Source organism: Stegostoma tigrinum, chromosome 31 (assembly GCF_030684315.1).
Source record: "Stegostoma tigrinum isolate sSteTig4 chromosome 31, sSteTig4.hap1, whole genome shotgun sequence".
Classification (NCBI taxonomy): Eukaryota; Metazoa; Chordata; class Chondrichthyes; order Orectolobiformes; family Stegostomatidae; genus Stegostoma; species Stegostoma tigrinum.
In genome coordinates this window covers 35,801,921-35,822,373 of record NC_081384.1, presented here as the reverse complement: position 1 = coordinate 35,822,373, position 20,453 = coordinate 35,801,921, and the positions used below count along the sequence as shown (strand labels likewise).

At 45.7% G+C, this 20,453-nt stretch overlaps 1 protein-coding gene across 1 annotated transcript in view; it reads right to left on the bottom strand.

The window, feature by feature from the left end:
- mrc2 (mannose receptor, C type 2) overlaps window positions 1-20,453 on the bottom strand; it is a 248,976-nt gene that overhangs the window by 42,296 nt on the left and 186,227 nt on the right. Inside the window, exons 16-20 of the mRNA XM_048560554.2 lie at window positions 17,620-17,652; window positions 9,217-9,383; window positions 7,412-7,479; window positions 5,262-5,362; window positions 1,787-1,932 (exon numbers count right to left, since the gene is read on the bottom strand). Of these exons, the coding sequence (XP_048416511.1) occupies window positions 1,787-1,932; window positions 5,262-5,362; window positions 7,412-7,479; window positions 9,217-9,383; window positions 17,620-17,652 (515 nt within the window). The remainder of the gene's footprint in view (window positions 1-1,786; window positions 1,933-5,261; window positions 5,363-7,411; window positions 7,480-9,216; window positions 9,384-17,619; window positions 17,653-20,453) is intronic.

The following is a 20,453-nucleotide window of genomic DNA, read 5'->3' as shown; positions in this document are numbered from 1 at the left end:
CTGGAAAGTACTACCATACACTGACCTGCCCAAATCTACATACTTGCTTCAGACCAAAACGTACACTGAACTTCATATAAGAGAAATGATTAGCTCAGTAGGTCAGTCAGCACCCTTCAATGTTGCCATTTCCAAATCCCTCCCCCAGGTTGAACTCCCTCCTTGGGACTGCTTCAGGATCTGAGAGGATAACTTGGCCACTTACTGGGACACCGTCATTACTAGAGTTTCAGTGTCCAGACAGCTCAGCAAGTGAGTGAGATGGCTCATCCTTTGGGATCGTGTTAGAGACTTACACATTTAGAAATTTAAAATCTGGGGCACTGCTGTAAAAAAACTAGGGGAAATCACAGGGGCATTTAACGTGGGGAGGCTATTGAGGTTGTTGTGCTGCAACTGCTGTATGGTTCTGGTTCACCTGGAGACACATTCATGATACTGGAGCGTCTATATGCCTTCCAACTGGAAGCCAGGACACCAAGGGTGACCAATAGAGAGTCTACAGGAGTAGTGCTATGGGAAATGGGAGATCACGTGATGAACGCTCCAGGAAGCTGACCAACCAGAGTCGGCAACCTGAGATAGGGGCAAACCTGAAGGCAATGCCTAGTGTTCCATCTAAGCAGCACAGCCATGCAGCTGATGAAGGGTTTCCACTTCTAGAAGCCACTGCCATGCTCAGACCTCAAAGTCCAGGCAGCAGCAGAAGAAAATAATTACAGGGAATATTGGCAGTGGCCCATCCTCTGAGAAAGTGATTGACAGTTAAATCAAAATGGCAGCTAAATATGTAGAAATGCCTTTTGTTACAGACGCACTTTTAACACAAATTATTTACAGTGTGGTAAATATAAACGTGACTGTGGGAAATCATGAGCTGTTAGATCCGAAATGAACATTGCCAAAGCTCACGCAAGCCAGCAGTGGGAGAATGTGTTGCCTCATTAAGTGACATGCTTACACCAGTAATAAATCAGAAAACGCTGGAAATACGCTGCTATTCATTTAACCTGGAATCAAGATGGTTATCACCTGGAAACATTATCCCTACCTTGCTGTCCACAAATACTCTATCAGTTTTTACTTTTTCCATCAGTATTTCCAACAGTATATTTTCATTACAGACTTCTAGCATTCACAGAATTTTATTCTATTATTTCAGGAAGAAGGCATATCTATTGAAACAAATTTTCTTTTACTCATTAATTCAGATCAATTTGCAAGAATATCAATTCAGGGGATAAACCAATATTTATATTGCATGAGAGTACTGTTTGGTTGGCAAGTGGACTTTGGCCTCTACCAATCACATTAAACTTTCTCACTAATCAGCACTCTCCTCTCACGCAGTATAAATGTCGGTTTATCCCTGAATTGGTATTCTTGCAAATGTCCTGATGAGTGCAGACAAAAATCTTTGACAAATTGTGTACTTTTTCAGCAAAGTGCAACTGATGTACTGCCAAATGATTATTTGAATATTAGTTTACCCAAGCCTTATTTGAAAAAGCAGACAAACTTTTGTCTGTGGGTACAGAGTTGCGTCTTACACTCAATACTAATACAGAAGAACAATTTGTCCCCCACCTAAACAAAAAGCCTCAATCATCATTGACTTAGCTTGTTGCAGCTAGGATCCCAACACTGAATGATATAAAGCATCACAGGATTGGGTCTGGTGCTGATTGCAAGTGAGCACTTATTACAGAGTTACACCTCTCTTTAGGTCAGTACTTTCAATGCATCATTAAAAAACAGAACTGGCCATGTGCATGAATGATAATACCTTGCTTGCAAATGGGGTCCACCCCCTTGGACAACCCCCGGAGTGTGCAGATGGTGGAGACGGTAAAGGAGGCTTCACCATGGAGCTGTTTGTCCGTTTACAAATGTACTGCAGGTCATTTAGGCATCTCTGGTCACCCCACACTTCTGAAATGAAAATTGAAACATATATATGAGAGAGGAGGGATGGAGGTAAGAAAAAAAACAATGCAAGGAACAAGACAGAATCAGCGCAAGAGAAAAGCAAAGGACAGAGTGAGTGAGAAAGAGAAAATGGAATCACAGAATCTTATAGCACAGCAGTTGGCTATCAGCTCATCCTGCCAATACCAGCTCGTTGAAATAGTTTAACAAATAATCTACTACAGAAAACAAAAGGAAAACAGAATGAAAACTTGAAAGAAATTGAAGTTAAAGAATGAGTGAGAGAATAAGAGAATGAGAAAGTGAATGAGAAAACAGGGGAAACTCAGAGACAGAATCTCTGTGACTCTGTTTAAAATCATGAATCATATTGAAATGCAACAGCAGTTCAAGAAGGCAGCAGATTGTGACCTTCTCATGGGCAATTAGGGACAGGTAATAAATGTTAATAAATTCTTTCCTAACTTGTGATGGTCACATCCCATGAATGAATTAAACAAAAACATAAAATTTGAAGCATAAAAGTTTTAGAAGATTATTACGTACCTAAGATTTTGTACCTAGGTATTTTTGTGTCCAAGATGACACTGGGAATGGTGACGTTGTATACTTCTCATTGTACACCTGTGTCCCTGTACATGCGTATACATGATAAAAAAATCTAATTCTAATTCTATTATTTGGAAGTCACGTTTGTAATGGGTTTAAAGAGCTAATGAAAATCATTTGGCAATTTCAGATATCATGCGCGTCTCTGATGAAAATAACGTCTAACCCTCAGAGAAAAAGCCTTTTATGAAGAGGGTGAAAAAATTATGAAACCTTTGATAGTAATTTCACTGTCGCTTCCAATTTCCCACTTTGTGAAAAAGCACTGACTTCTTATTAACCTTTATAATCGGTCCATTCCACCCCCCCACCAGGTGTAATGAATATGTCATTGCAGTCAAGTGCCTATAGCCATTCTAGTCTGAAACTGCCTGATCTCATCTGATCTTTGAAGTTATGTGTACTCAAGGCTGTTTAGAACTTGGTGGGAGATTGCCTAGGAACACCAGGCACCACAGGCTTAGGGCCCTCTTGTGGTGCAATGGTAACATTTCTACCCCTGGACCAGGGGCGCTGGGTTCAAGTACCACTTGTTCCAGAGATGTGTACTAACATCTGAATGGGTTGATTAGGGAAAATAGGTTAATATAAAAAAAACTACACTCCATTTGAATTGAGAGCTCTTTTCTTTCTTGAGGGATGGAGAGGTTTCAGTGAATGTGGAAAGACTGTGAAGGCTGGTGTTGTTCTTGTTAGAGCAGGGAAGATTTGGAAAGAGACTTAACAGAAGTGGCCCAAACCATGTGGTTTTGACAGGCCAAATAAGTAGAAACTGCACTGGCGGAAGGAACAGAATTAAGGTGCTTGTCAAACAAATCAGAGGGGAGCTCAGAAAACATTTCTGTTGTGGAACGAATTTTGCTGTGATCTGCCTGAAAGGGTAGGGGAAACTGGATTCAAAGTAACATTAAATGGTTAACAGGAAAAAATGCAGATGTTTGGGAAGAAACTGCAAATGCACAGAAGTAATTAGATCGGCCAACTACCAAAGAGTTGACATGGGTAGTGTGGGCTGATTGGCCTCCATTTGATATGATGGTGAAATTGTTACTCCAGCTAAACTGATTATTTGGTTATCTTCACAATCTTGTCTGTAGGACCGTGCCCTGCACAAATCAAGTTTAGAATTTCCTACATTGAATGAGTGACTGCACTTTTAAAGTGTTCATTTACTGGGCAAGTGCTTTGAGGTGTTCTACAAATTCTTCATTTCAAATGGCGGCTTCATGTGCAGCACAAGAGATAGGCAGCTGGGTGTGAGTGAGTTTTCCATAAATATGTTTACCATTACTGAATCACATCATCTTCTGGGATTTGACCATCATTCTGGGTCAAGCTCACTTTGATAAGAGATAGCAGTGTGATCCCAAGCTGAGGTTAGCTCTTGGAGTAGGTGTGACATTTCTCTGTCCTCAATTACTTTACACATGGTAATTGGCGCACTCCGACTGCTAAAACAGTAGTGAACCACGGGCAGGTCACGGTGTCTATCAAGATCTTAGCACTGGCATCAATCAGCAGCTTCTGATTAGATGTGGGTTTTCAGGAATTAGTAAATCAAATCATTGACACCTTGTACTACAGTATCCACTAAACAAAAGATTTCTCATTGCCCAATCGACAGTTGTTTCACAATTACCAGCTCCAGAGTATATACCATAAAGGTTAAATCTTTGGAATCAAACCAGAAATATACAGCTCAAGCTATTGCTTTGCTCTTGTATGACTTTGGACAATGTTTTTCTTCAGGCTGACACGATGGGCAAATGTTACTCAGGCCCACAGATAATCTTCAAGAGCAAGAATTTTGGCTGAGTTCTCTCTGTCTTTAACCCACAGTCTCCAAGGCTAATTATAGCATCCTAATGGCTAAGATCAGCAAACCCAGCCCAGGCTGAGGGATCAAACCAGACACACAAAACTCAGCCTCACACCAGGACATTGTAAGAAGTTGTCTTCTCTCTAAACCCAAAGAATATAAAACACTGGTGATGCCACAACTGGAATACTGTGTGCAGTTCTGGTACATTACAGGAAGGATGTAACTGATCTGGCGAGAGTGCAGAGAAGATTTACCAGAATGTAGCCAAGGCTGGAGAACTGTAGCTATGAGGGAAGACTAGAGTGGCTGTAGTTGCTTTCCTTGGAACAGAGAAGGCCAAAGGCTGACATGATTAAGGTATACAAAATTGTGAAGCATAGAGACTGAGTAGACAAGAAGAACTTGTTTCTCTTCGGGGACAGTTCAAAAATCAGGTGTCACAGATTCAAGCTAAGTAGTGGAAGGATTAGCGGGGATGTGAGGAAAAACCTTTTGCACAGAGGGCGATGGGTGTCTGGAATTCATTGCCTTCATTGGTGTTCTAATTATATAGCACAGGGGGCCATTTGCCTGAGCTGCTTTTTGACAGAGTTGTCCAGTAATTCACATTCTCTGTTAATTCCCTATTGAGCTGCAAAGATTTCCCCTTTCTAAGTATTTTTGGAGTTCCCATTTGAACCTTATTATTGAATCTGATCTAGCACTTTTTCAGACCTTGCTTACCAAATCATCATAACATGCTGTATTAAAAAGAGAACACCTCTCCCCTGATCCCCTGACACATACATTATTGTTGTTTTTTAATGCCAGGACAGGTTAAACCTCCAAAGTTTGTGCTTGAGAAGCTGGAACGTATTGAGTTATATCTAGCCCATAAGCATAATTTCCTTGTAGCTCTTACCTTTACTGGGCGACAGGTAGACACATTTTCTGTCTCTAGAAATTGGTCGCGGCTTCCCTGAGGCCCAGGAGACAAAATTCAGAATCGAACCATCAGACCACCTGGAACACACAACATGATCAGGGACAGCACCACTGCACAGAATCATGATGTTAACTAAAATTCTTTTTGGCCTCAGTAAGTGACAATCGACAACTATGTGGATGTATCACAAAGACGAGATTTTGATTGGGGATATAATTCTACAACATCAAAAAGCCTGTTCTCCCTTGCCACCCAGGTTTATGGATGTTGGTCGTTTATATCAATCACTGGTAGAATTGCAAACGAGCAAAAATTTTGTTTTTGTTTTTGTTATTGGTGCATTTGCTGCCCATCCCAGGTTGTCCTTGAAGAAGGTGGTGTTGAGTTGCCTTGAATTGCTGGAGTCCATTTGGCCACAGCTACTCCCACAATACAATTAGGGAAGGAGTTCCAGGATTTTGAGCTAATGACAGTGAAGGCCTAAGTCAAAGACAGTTCAACCCAACTTCATTTCACTTGCACTTTTCTGTACTGATTTGATACAAGACAGCAGCCTGCTATGCCATTAAAGAGACAGCTACGTTACTGTAGGTCTAAGGTCACATGTAGACGAGACCAGACCAGACAAGGAATGCAGATGTCTTTCCCTAAATAACTTCAGGGAACATGATAACAAAACAATGAACTGTGGATACTGAAAATATGAAACACAAAAACACTACTGTATAAACACAGCATATCTGGCAGCATCTGCGGACAGAAAACAGAATTAACATTTTCAAGTCTAGTGACCCTTCTTCAGTTAATGTGATATGTTTTTATGATGATCAATAAAGATTTCATAGTAATTCCTCATTCAGTAATTCAATTTAAATTCTACCAGCCACCATCGTGGGATTTGAACCTGTGTCTCTAGAGCCATTAACCAGGGCCTGTACATTGCTAGCCAAATGACATTACGTCAACATTTCCTCAATCTGTATATTCAAGAGTATTGAGGAAAAGGATGGCAAAGAGGAATTTAAAGTAAAGGCAGCAAGAGTGTGACTTACTACCTCATGAAATAGTTGAGGTGAATTGCATAGATACATTTAAGAGGGAACTAGATGTGTACTTGAGGAAGAAAGGAATCTTAGAATATGTTGATAGGATGAGATGAATAAAGATGGGAGGAGGGTTGTGTGGAGAATTAACAAAGGCACGGATTAGTTGGGTCAAATGACCTGTTTCTGTTCTATACATTCCATGTGGTAAACAAATGAGCAGTGTGGGAAAGGTCAGAAATGGGGAAGTAAGACTAATCAACTGAGTAAAAAGATGGAGAGGGGAGAGATTAATGAACAAAATGGAGGTTTGCTATTACAAAATCAATAATGAAATATAACAGAAGAAGTCAAGATATTCAAGATGCAGAATGTACACAGAGTCATAGAATGGTATGCACAGAAACATTCTCTTTGGTCGAACTCTTCTGTGCTGGCCAGATATCCTAAATTAATCTAGTCCCATTTGCCAGCATTTGGTCCATATCCCTCCAAACCATTCCTATTCATGAACCCACCCAGATGTCTTTTACATGTTATAATTGTACCAGCCTCCACCACTTCCTCTGATAGCTCATTCCATACACGCAGCATCCTCTGCGTGAAAAACTTGCCCCTTAGGTCCCTTTTGAATCCTTTCCCATCTCACATTAACCCTATGCCCTGTAGTTTCAGACTTCCTCATCCCAGGGAAAAGACCTTATCTATAGCCCTCATGATTTCATAAACATCTTAAGATCATTCCTCAGCATCTGACATTCCAGGGAAAATGGCCTCTCCCTACAGCTCAAATCCTCCAACCCTAGCAATGCCCTTGTAAATCTTTTCCGAACCCTTTCAACTTTCACAATATCCTTCTTATAGTTGGGGGGGCAGGGAAACCAGGATTGCACACAGTATTCCAAAAGTGTCCTGTACAGCCACCACATGACCTCCCAACTCCTATACTCAATGCAATGACCAATAAAGCAAGCACACCACATGCCACCTTCACCTTCCTGTGTACATGCTTTCAAGGAACCATGACCTTGCATTCCATGTTGTGACAGGATTCCACACTGTACAAGAATAAATACCACAAACCTGAATCGTCCATCATTCTCATTGGTGTGAAGGCCAATCCACCAAAACTGATCCTGAAACCGGGAAAGCTAAAAAAAAAGTGACCAAGTTAGTCATTCATTTTGCATTAATTAGGTATCACTATTTTAGTTCAGTCTTGAGAGGTGTGTATTGTTCCTAGGTGACCTTCAGGAGATGGTAGTGAGCTACCTCCTTGAACTGCTGCAGTCTGCAGGGACAACATCTGCGCAAAACCAGTGGAGCTCAGTCTAAGGAGTGGAGGAGTGCAGTATCATTTCCTAGCGCAGGATGTCTGCAGTCAGAGTCAACAAGTCATACATCATGGAAACAGAGCGTTCAGTCCAAGTTGAACATAATCTGAAACTAAACTAGTCTCACCTTGCCTGCTCCTGGCCCATATCCCACCAAACATTTCGTATTCACATACTTATCCAAATGTATTTTAGACGTTGTAACTATACCTACATTCACCACTTTCTCAGGACTTTCATTCCACACATGAACCATCCTCTGTGTAAACAATTTTCCTCTCACATCTTTTCTAAATCTCTCTCCTCTCACCTTAAAAATGTGCCACCTAGTCTTGAAATCTCCCAGCTGAGGGAAAAGACAACTACTATTAACCCTATCCAAACCCCTCTTTTTTTTAATATAAACTTCTATAACCTCCTATGCTCCAGTGAAAACAGTCGCAGCATAACCAGCCTCTCTTTATAACTCAAACTTCCCGCATCCGACAACATCCTGGTAAATCTCTTCTGAAACCTCTCCGCTTTATTAATATCTTTTCTATATCAGGGTGGCCAGAACTGGACACAGAAGACCAAAAGAGTCCTCACCAATGTCCTGTAAAACCTCAGCATGGCATCAACTCCTATGCTCAAAGGACTAAGCAACGGAGACAAGGTGGCTAAATGCGCTTCTAACCACCCTGTCTATATGTGAAGAAAACTTCAAAGAATTATGTACCTGAACCCTTAGATTCTTCTGTTCTACAACACTACCCAAGGTCCTACTACTAATTGTATAAGCCCTACCCCAAAATTCAATACCTCACATTTATGCAAATTAAGTTCCACTGCCACTTCTCAGTCCATTGACCCAATTGATTAAGATCTCTTTGTAATGTTAGATAACCTTCTTCACTGTCTACTATGCCACAAATTTTGTTGCTGTCTGCAAACTTACTAATCATATCTTCTATATTCTCATCCAAATAATTTATATGAATTATAAAAGAGGACACAGAACCAATCCCTGTAGAACACCACTGGCCTCCAATCTGGAAAGCAATCCTCCACCACCACTCTCTGTCTCCTGCCATTAAGCCAATTATGTATCCAATTGGAAAGCGCATCCTGAATCCCATGTGACCTAACTTTATGAATTAGTCTACCATGTGGATCCATGTCAAAGGCTTTACTGAAGCCCAAGTAAAGCCCTACTCTCATCAATATTTTTGGTAACTGTCTCAAAAAAGTCAATCAAGTTTGTGAGACACGATTTTCCTCACTCAAAACCATGTTCACTATCCCTAATCAATTTTTGCCTTTCCAAATGTCCATAAATTCTATCTTTTAAAATTCTCTCCAATAATTTACCCTTGACCAAAATCAGGCCCACAGGTCTATAGTTCCCCGGTTTCTCCTTACAGCCTTTCTTAAACTAAGGTACAACATTAGCCACCCTCTAGTCATCAGGCACCTCACCCGTTCTTATAGATGATGCAAATATTTCCGCAAAGGGTCTCGCAATTTCCTCCCTTATGTCCCACAATGTTCTGGGATACATTAGATCAGTCCTACCTTCTGTAGAGTCTGTCCCAGGAAGGTCAGCTCTTCCTGACTGTGAATGGATGCCAGTTCCGCTTTGAACCAAGTACAGATTCTCTGGGCTTGGGGCCAGGTGGAGAGATGCTCAAAGAACTTGTACTCAGCATCCTGGAATTGGAACCACTGGTTGCTTGCAGCATCTGGGAAGAGAAGGCATTGATTCAGTTTGCATCAGCCATGTAATCCAAAGCAAAATGTACTCTGAAGATTACCAAGACGAAACTGAAAACAAAAAATGCTGGAAATACTCAATGAATTAGGCAATATGCAACGAGCGTAAAGGAGAGTTAACATCTCAGGTCATTAGAGAAGTTCAGTAGGGGCATAGAAATATCACGAGGTGCAAATTCCCCTCTATGTCATACACCATCCCAACTTGGAACTTTATTCCCATTCCTTCATGTTGCTGGTTCAAAAAGCTTTGGTTAATTTCTGAGGTTATAATACATTATCCTTTCTGTGATCCATTTTTCCCCATATCTATATGGTTATTTGGACAAGATTAAGAAATGTAAAGAGGGATAAAGATTATTTTATTGACACTGTAAAAGGCAGTGTCTGACTGGTACTCTATAATGGTACTCTATATACGGGTAGATGAGAGTAAACCGGTTGATGTGGTGTATATGGATTTCAGCAAGGCGTTTGATAAGGTTCCCCACAGTAGGCTATTGTACAAAATGCGGAGGAATGGAATTGTGGGAAATATAGCAGTTTGATCAGAAACTGGCTTGTTGAAAGAAGACAGAGGGTGGTAGTTGATGAGAAATGTTCATCCTGGAGACCAGTTACTAGTGGTGTACGCAAGGGTCAGTGTTGGGTCCACTGCTGTTTGTCATTTTTATAAATGACCTGGATGAGGGCGTAGAAGGATGGGTTAGTAAATTTGCAGACGACACCAAGGTCGGTGGACCTGTGGATAGCGACGAAGGATGTTGTAGGTTACAGAGAGACATAGATAAGCTGCAAAGCTGGACTGAGAGGTGGCAAATGGAGTTTAATGCAGACAAGTGTGAGGTGATGCACTTTGGTAGGAGTAACCGGAATGCAAAGTACTGGGCTCATGGTAAGATTCTTGGTAGTGTAGATGAGCAGAGAGATCTCGGTGTCCATGTACACAGATCCTTGAAAGTTGCCACCCAGGTTGACAGGGTTGTTAAGACGGCATACAGAAGGATCCACCATCCTCTGAGAAAAAGAACAGGAAATGACATCACCAACACAGGAAATGGCATCACCAACCCAAGGAAACCTAAACAGATAAACAGAAAGTGGGACATAACACCAGCGCTTCATCGGAGGCTCACTGATGATGTTACCTAGAATGGTGACGAAACATCTGGGAACAAACATTCCAGCTCAGTGAACCAGCTTACATCTGGAACAAAATAAAGACCCACTCTTTTGTGGACCGAGAAGAGGAGAGCGCGACTGAGTTGGAGCTGGAAGGAAGACGTTGGTTTGGCTGTGCACCCTTGCAACCGGTGGATCTTAATGCTGGCTTCGGCCTAACGCTGGATCGGGGAGCAGCCAACCTGCAACGATGGCTGCGGCGAGTGCTTGTGCCCAGGTCAGGGGGTCCAGAACACCATCCGTGTTTCCGTGAAGAAGGTGGATGAAGGTGCACCTGTGGACCGCACCTTCTTCGTGAAGAGGGTCCTGTTGGACTGTTGTGGGTTCGCTGCTGCGGACATTTACTGCCTGCAGGATTTCCCCGGAGGAGGTTTTTACGGTGTGACCTTCAGGAGTGCCAAGCTTTGCAAGTGCTTCCTGGAGGTTTTCAAGGAGAAAGGAGGTGAGGGCCCCCTCTCTGTATTGACCGCTGTCCCGCTGTTTGTGATGCCAGCACAGAGGAGCCGTATGGTGACTGTACACATGTACAACCCGCATGTGCCAGCAGTTGATGTCCTGACCTTCCTTGGAAGGTACGTGAAGGTGGAAGGGGACCTAACGAACATCATGGACCCCTTCGGCATCTGGACCAGTAAGAGGCAGGTGAAGGTGACGCTGAGAATGGGCGCGGACAGGAACATTGTACACCCACCGTTCAGCTTCGCGAGTGGTGGGAGCAAGGGCTACCTGACCTACGCAGGGCAACCTAAAGTCAGGTCACGTGGCGGCTGACTGCAAGGACGGCAAGAACTGCAGGGAGGAGGGATACCTTGCAAAGGATTGCCCACAAGAAAAAAGCTGCTACCTTTGCGGGGAAGCGGGCCACCTCTATAGGGCATGCCCGCGGCGGGGGACCACCTACGCCCAGGTTGCCGGCAGGGGCAATGCGGGGCAAGCCCCCCAGACAAGAGGAAGGCACCAGGGCCCTGCAAGGACTCCCCTAATGTGCAGGAGGGCCAGGTCGTGCAGGAGGGCCCAGCCCCGCAGGATGGACCCGAGGCCAGCAAAGCGCCCCTGCAGACTCCGCTCCCCCGTCCCCCCCAACAACCCGGAGACAATAGAGGCGGCGACAGGTGACCCAGGGGAGTGGACGACGATCCAGAAAGCAAGGAGGAAGGCGCGCCAGCGGGCCCAGGCACCGCAACCATCAGGTGGGAAAAGACAGGGGGGCTATAACAGCTCCTCTGACGAGGGGGATTTGGAGGAGGCCCGCCCAAAGCAGAAGCTGAAGACTTCCACTGAGAAGGAAAGCAGCACCCCGCTTCCAGGGGACGGGAGGTATCCTGAGGTTCCCTCCGACACCCAGCCACGTGCCGCTGGGGCCCTGGAGGGCTCCCTGGAACCCGCAGGCGAGCAGCAGGAAACAACGTGCCCTCAACCTGACCCAGAGCCGGACTCTCCTGCCTCCGTACCCCTGACAGCGGAGTGCCGCCCGGAAGGTTTCCTGGGCCCAGAGAGCGTCCAGCAGTTCGCCCGGGCAATGAGCATGAAGGGACAGATGGAGGGGCTGGACCTTGGACTTGGGGAGGGTACTGGAGTCACTGCCCACAATGGGGGTACGAATTGCGAGCGTTAATGTGCGCAGCGTCAAGTCCACCGCGAGATGTGTGTCCACGTTGGCCTACCTGACCACCATCAAGGCGGACCTCCTGTTTCTGCAGGAGTGCGGGATACCGCACCTCGGCAGGTACGGGAAATGGTCCAGCGCCTGGACCTGTGGGCCTTCGATCTGGTCGGGGAGTAACGACTGTCGCTCCTCGGGCCTGGCTATTCTGCTGCAGGGGCGCAACTTCACCATCTCTCAAGTTCAGGAGGTGGTGGGGGGGCGCTTCCTAGTGGCTGACATCACCTACAGGAACGCTCCCCTGAGGCTGATCAACGTGTACGCCCCAGCGGTACGGAGTGAGCGGTTGGACGTCCTGCAGCGGCTTCCACCCCTGCTGGCTACGTCCAGGCCGGTCATCCTAGGCGGAGACTTCAACTGCATCATCGATGCAGATGGAAGATCCGGCGTGGGGACAGCAGGTTGGGGGAGTCAACTGGACATCACGCCCAGATTCCTGATGGGCACGGTGAAGGATGGCAAGCTGCTCGACGTCCTCAGCACCCCTGCAGACGGAGCGCAGCGGAGATACACCTGGTCGCGGCCAGGCGGGTCTATCCACTCAAGGGTAGACTTCCTGTTTGTGTCATGGGCGTTCTCGGTCTGGTCCACCGGCGTCGAGCCGGTGTTCTTCTCTGACCACTGCCTCCTGCTGGCCGACTGTCACTTACAGGACAACCAGCCGGCTGGCAAGGGGACGTGGAAGCACAACACGACTATGTTGACCCCAGAGAATGTCGAGGAGCTTAAGAGGGAATACACCAGTTGGAGAACCGTGAAACCCCTCTTTGAGTCTCTGGGCGACTGGTGGGAGACAGTGAAGGAGAACATCAAGAGGTTCTTTGTCCTCAAGGGTGTTTGGAAGGCGAGAGAGAGGCGGGGAAAGTTGTCGCAACTCCAGAAAAGGGTGCAGAACCTGCTCCTTCTGCAGTTGATGGGGGCTAATGTCACAGAGGACCTCGCGAGGCGAGGGGCCAGCAAGCCTCACTCTTCGCCGCAGAGTCCTCCAGGATAATCTTCTGGTCCAGGGTCCGCTCCGTGGAGCAGGACGAGATGTGCTCGCGTTTCTTCTTTCAGAAGGTGCACAAAGAGAGTTCTGTGCTTAGCCGGCTGAAGGAGGATGATGGCTCGGTGATGTCGTCTTGGCCCGACATTTTGAGGATCAGCAGATCCTTCGATGCCGGACTGTAAGATGAGAAGCCCACGGACAGCACGGCCTCCGAGTCGTTCCTGTCGTCTATCACGGAGGTCTTAGGCGACGGCATGAGGGAGTGGCTGGACTGGCCGATATCCCTGGACGAGCTGACCACAGCCCTAAAGTTCTTGGAGAGGAATAAGACTCCCAGGAGCGATGGTTTACCGGTCCAGCTGTATTCCACTCTGTGGGACCTGGTCGGCCAGGACGTGTACGATAGTGCGCTTCAGGCAGGGGGAATATGCAGGTCCATGAGGAAGGGCAACATCACCCTCATTTACAAGAGGAAGGGGGAGAGGGAAGAAATTAAGAATTGGTGTCCCATTTCACTATTGAACGTGGACTACAAAATCCTGGTCAAGGTCATAGCCAACCGGGTCAGGTCTGTCCTGGAGTCGGTGATTCACCCTGACCAAACCTGTGCTGTGCCAGGCAGGAAGATCGCTGAGAGCCTTGCGCTCATCAGGGATATGATTGCCTACGTACAGGACAGGTGGGTGGACACCTGCCTCGTCAGCCTGGACCAGGAGAAGGCCTTCGACAGGGTCTCTCATGCTTACATGAGGGACGTCCTCTCCAAATTGGGGTTTGGGGAGGGCATCCGCAATTGGAATCGGCTGCTCTACACCAACATCGTTAGCGCAGTCTTGATCAACGGGTGGGAATCGGACAGTTTTTCTGTCAGATCTGGAGTCAGGCAGGGCTGCCCGCTCTCTCCTGCCTTGTTTGTGTGCTGTGTGGAGCCCTTCGCCGCATCCATTAGGAAGGACGTGAGCCTGAAGGGCGTGACTATCCCAGGCAGCGGAGGCCTTCAGGTCAAGACCTCCCTGTACATGGACGATGTCGCCGTCTTCTGCACCGATCGTCGGTCGGTGAGTAGACTATTGGACATCTGCGGCCAGTTTGAACTGGCCTCGGGTGCCAAAGTCAACAGGGGTAAGAGCGAGGCCATGTTCTTCGGGAACTGGGATGACCGCTCCTTCATCCCCTTCATCGTCAGGACAGACTACCTGAAGGTGCTGGGTGTTTGGTTCGGTGGAGCTGGGGCGTGTACTAAGACTTGGGAGGAGCGTATCACCAAACTGAAGCAGAAGCTGGGCAGGTGGACGCTCCGGTCCCTCTCCATCGCGGGCAAGAACCTGGTTGTCAGGTGCGAGGGGCTTTCGGTACTGTTGTATGTGGCGCAGGCCTGGCCTATTCCCTGGACCTGGGCTGCTGCGGTCACCCGGGCCATCTTCCACTTCATTTGGGGGTCGAGGATGGACCGGGTCTGCAGGGACACCATGTACAAAGACCTGGAAAATGGGGGAAAGGAAGTACTGAACGCCACCGTCGCCCTGATGGCTACCTTTGTGTGCGGCTGCATCAAGCTGTGCTTAGATCCTCAGTACGCAAATGCCAAGTGTCACTATTTACTGAGGTTCTACCTGTCCCCGGTGTTGCGAAGGATGGGCCTGGCCTCGTTGCCACGAAACGCTCCTAGTAGTTTTGAAAGGAAACACCTTTGACCACAAGGCCGTCAGGCAGTGGTCAGCACGTAGTATCCTCAAGACCCTTCGGGAAAAGAGGGTGGATCCCGTCGTGTGGGGGATGCAGTGGTATTTGTCTAGGTTCGTCCCGAGCAGCTCCGTGACGGGGGACTCCGTGCTCTACGGGCTGTTTCCCGGGACGCACACTGCGACCAACATCAACTGCGCCTGGAGGACCATCAATGTGGTGAAAGATGCTCTTTGGTCTGCCCGCAACTTACTGGTCTGCCAAATGAAAGAACTGACCCCGACCGAGTGTTGCAGACTGGTGCACTGCAAGGTCCAGGACTATGTGGTGAGGGATGTGCGAAAGCTTGGGGCAGCCGCCGCCAAGGCACGGTGGGGAAATACCACCGTATGAAACCCCTCGTCCAGAATAGAAACAAGGGCCCTATCTGGTAACTGGCGCCTTCCCCAACTTGTCAGGGGGCCAACGGGGACTGTGCGGGGAGACAACTGCCGGGGTATTTTCTTTGCTTTGTTTTTTTTTTCCTTGTTTTGTTTCTTCCTTTAGTTAGTGTACGTACCCCCTGGGTAACCCGGAGCCGCTTGCATGACCGGGTAGGTGTATAAATTCTATGAATAAAGTATATTTTTTCAAATTAAAAAAAAAGTGACGAAACGTCTGAAAACTAACCTTCATGCTCAGCGAGCAAACTCACATCCAGAACCTCAACCTGAGCTACAAATCTTCTCAAAACTTGCTAAGGCATTCAGTGTTTTAGCTTTTATTAATAGAGGGATCGAGTTCCGGAACCATGAGGTTATGCTGCAGCTGTACAAAACTCTGGTGCGGCCGCACTTGGAGTATTGTGTACAGTTCTGGTCACCGCATTATAAGAAGGATGTGGAAGCTTTGGAAAGGGTGCAGAGGAGATTTACTAGGATGTTGCCTGGTATGGAGGGAAGGTCTTACGAGGAAAGGCTGAGGGACTTGAGGCTGTTTTCATGAGAGAGAAGAAGGTTGGGAGGTGACTTAATTGAAACATCAAAAATATTCAGAGGGTTAGATAGGGTGGATAGGGAGAGCCTTTTTCCTAGGATGGTGACGGCGAGCACGAGGGGGCATAGCTTTAAATTGAGGGGTGAAAGATATAGGACAGATGTCAGAGGTAGTTTCTTTACTCAGAGTAGTCAGGGAATGGAACGCTATGCCTGCAACGGTAGTAGATTCGCCAACTTTAAGTACATTTAAGTTGTCATTGGACAAGCATATGGACGTACATGGAATAGTGTAGGTTAGATGGGCTTCAGATTGGTATGACAGGTCGGCACAACATCGAAGGCCGAAGGGCCTGTACTGTGCTGTAATGACCTATGTTCTATAAGCTTGGCATTAATGGTCGATTTTTGAAAGCAAATTTCTGAATGGGTGTTTTTTTTCTAGAAACATCTCAAGACTTGCAACTGTCACTGTACGGTTCTTTGATTCAGTACACCTATAAACTGAGTAGATGTAGGGAACATGGATAAGACCTTTCAAATATACCTTTCAAAATGTTTCCAAAGCACATCTATGGCCGTGAACCAAGCGTCCTTGAGAAGCAAGTGAGCTCCATGGTACAAGGTGCCTAACACTGCAGGCGAGCAATGCAGGATGTGAGTTTGTTAGCTGCATCTTTATCCTGCACCTGTGGTGGAATTCTAACTATCGTTTTTATGGCCTTTGGAATCAGCTCAACTCGGAAAATCTGGCCATCTCTTTCAGTCCCGTCTATTTCATTCCAAGACCATCAACTCCCCTCTCTTCCTCCATCCATACTCCATCTCCCCACTCCAGCCCAGTCAGTGTCTGAGATGGAGCCACATCATTTACAACCTTGACAGGCAATGTGGCTCTGAGCTAAACTTATAACCACATATGCTTTCCATCACCAAACTACCTACTTCTGCTTCCACAAAGCACCCAGATCTCTGCCTCAACTCATAGATTTGTTGCTGTAATTCTCTTTAGGTCTTTATATCAGTGCCTCAATACTTGACAATTGCAGTGATCTCTGTGGCAAGCTGGGTTCCCAGGTTGCCCTATCTTTAAATTTGAGCTCATCCAAATATGTATCCTAAGACGACTCTGTCCATCCTCCGGTGCTCCCTGATCTAAATTAGCTCCTGCTCTGACACTGGTGGCATTTTAAAATACTCATCTTTTTTCTCAAATCCCTCAATGGCTTCACTTCTCCTAATCGTCCGAGAACACTGAACTCCACCAAGTTTAGCCTCCTCCCATTTACATCGTGCCTCAGCCAGGACGCACGTCCCAATTTAGTGTAACACACTGTATACACATACGTTCTTTATGGCTGTTTGGTTCAAATTTTGTAGCGATTTTACAGCTGAAAAGCTAGGAATATGAACCTCAATGAATGAAGTTGAAAAGCTGAAGTCAGAAATCATTAAGGACATAACAAACAGGAGAATGCAACAAGTGAAGATAAAACACATGAATTGAATGCATCAATACATTTTGAAGGTATTTCTGACAGTCATCAAACTGTGTATCTCTTCCTGAGAATGAAGTTGGTAAAGTAATAAATAAAAATTCAGATGAAGCTAGATTAGCAGGAAACAAACAGACCTGTATGGCCTACTTCAGTTCCAATGTTCCTATCACAATATTCCTCTGTTGCTATTTCACACTGTAATAAAACACAACGTACCTTCAGTGTTCTCTGGTTCTTTCACAACAGCTCCTATGGGACAATAGAAGAATTGATTAGAACAGTGTAAGTTCACAAGACTATTTGGCCTATGTTTTACACCTATCAGCAGGAGTTTACAAAGGCAATTTGTGTGCTATTGGCCACAGCCACTGCTACAGTGTGTGATATAATGAAAAAGTGCCAGTAGTCTGTGTGCCAGGATCTACATGTGAGATTTGGCACACAGCATGTGCCACATGGATCTATGGAACAGCAACAGACAAGAAGAAGCAGAACTAGTTTGGAATTGGAGTAGAAAAGCTAGAGTGACGTTGTTTGACTGGAACTCCAGGGACCAGGTCACTGGGTCACCAGGTTCTGCCTGGGAGACAGGTAATTAATGGAGTAATGAAGGAAGTCTAACTCGCAATGAATTGGACACACAGGTGAAGTGCTTTATCTCCCCTTCCATTTCATTTTGTTTAAGGTCCCTCCCTTGCTCCCCGCCTCTTCCTCACATTTGATGGCCTGCATTTGCTTTTAATGGGCTTTGCATGTAAAAGAATCAATTGGAAAACATGGGTGATTTATTGATGGTGGTTAGTTGGAAAAGCACGGTTGCGACTTGATGATTGGCAGGGGGAGGGGTGAACAAAAACTGTTCAGTTATGTATAAGTGCACTTCTGGATGTATAAAAAAATGAAGGCAGTCTGGAGAAAATGTGTTATTTCATTGTGATGGGAGGTGACTTCATCAGAAGACACGAAGTAATAGGAAACTTACATTTATCTTTATATTATTGCCTCAGCTTCCTCCAAAAATATTCCACTTCAAGGAATTAAGTTGGAGTGCAGAAGTTGTTAGCATTTTATGCAAGTAAAAAGGGCTTTCCTCATCTGTATTTGTTGTGGTGCTGAGTTACCTGAGGTTTGACTGAAATGTGCTGAAAATCTGTTGTTCCCCTGTCTACTGCAGGAGGTTGTTAGATTCTGTTTGTAGCTTCAGTTAACATCAAGCTTACCACAAGTTTCCGCTAAGGCCTAAATCAAACAAGGGTCAGGCTCCTGATGATCAAACTTCATCAAAATGCTTAAGTGACTCAATTTATTTACTACAGTGGTTCTAATTACGTGCAGACACCAAAGAAGCTGGCACAGAAGATGGCAAAAAATCAACATGTTCAGACCTATATTCTAGGGAGAATAGAACTTGAATCCAAACCTTGATGGTCTAGATAAAAACAGAAAGAACTGTGGACGCTGTAAATCAGGAACAAAAACAGAAGTTGCTGGAAAAGCTCAGCAGGTCTGGTAGCATCTGTGAAGGAAAAAAGAGTTAACGTTTCGGGTCCGGTGATCCTTCCTCAGAGTTAGGGATGCTACTCCTGCAGGATAAGGCACTTGCAGAGAAGGTTAAGGGAAGATTTAGTGAAGATGTTTAAAATGATGAGGAGCTTTAATAGAATCAAAAAGGACAAACTGTTTCCACTGTAAGGAGGGTCAGTAATGAGCGGATACAGATTTAAGATAATTGACAAAATAAGTAGGCAGGAGATTAAGGAAAATTATCGTGATTTAGAAAATATTGCCTAAAGGATGGAAAATTAATCAAGAGCATAAATGCTTGAAAAGGAAACAGTGCAAAATCTTGGAAAGAACCAGGATTGTGAAGCTAAATGGATAGCACTCTCACAGAGCTATCCCAGGCATGATGGACCAAAGTTTGTGTCCAGTGTTGTATTACTCTACAACCTTCTGGCTGGAATTTTATGAGACCTGGTGGGAATGTGATGTTGGAACCAAAAACGAGTGAGAAAGTCTCCCCTCTCTGATTCCCATTAAGATCTCACATCAGCCAACCAATTAATGGCTAAAGTTGGCTTCAAGGCAATGTCTAATCATCACCTGATGTGTAAGGAGCTGCTGACACCATCCTTGGAGGCCACCAAAACGTCCTCTGCTGTAGCAATCATCCCTGCACCCATCCTCCAATCTCCCACCTCTAAGATTCTAGCAAAGCTCCTCCACCATCCTCAGAGGCATTCCACTGAAGAAATACAGACGTGGGTATGGCAGAAGCAGCATCCTGGGTGGCTGCGCAATTCAGTGACAGTTCTCTGCAAGTTGCTCTGGTGTGGTGGAGAAAGGGAAGAGACATCCATAGCTAGCCATGCAAAATTGGTTGTGATCACAGCAGTTGTAGCGGCTTCCAGTGAGCCTGACTGGAGTACCACAACAATCTTAACAACCTCTGCAGGATGGGTGCCACATATCCCCTAGGTTGCCAGCCAATTCACAAGTGTAGTGGGACAAGAAAGGCTACCACATCAGTGGAAATGAGTGGAGATAGCTACATTTCCTTGGAAGGAATAGAACGCTCTCCGTCAAGGGAGGCAGGCCTGACACTGTTGACCCATGCAAGGTGGTTGCATCACGGCCAACGCCACATGCATGTGACTAGGCAGACATATGGCAATAGGCACAGTGTATGGTGAGAAGACAGAATCACCGAATCTCTACAGTATGGAAATAGGCCATTCGGCCCAACAGGTTTTTTTTTAATCTCACTTACAGGTTGAGGTCATCACTGGCGAGGGCAGCATTTATTGCTCATCCCTAATTGCCCAGAGGGCAGTTAAGAGTCAACCACATTGCTGTGGGTCTGGAGTCACATGTAAACCAGATCAGGCAAAGATGGCAGTTTCCTTCCCTAAAGGGCATTAGTGAAACAGATAGATTTTTCTGGCAATCGACAATGGAGTCACGGTCATCATTAGATTCTTAATTTCAGATATTTATTGAATTCAAATTCCACCATCTGCCATGGTAGGATTTGAACCCGGGTCCCCAGA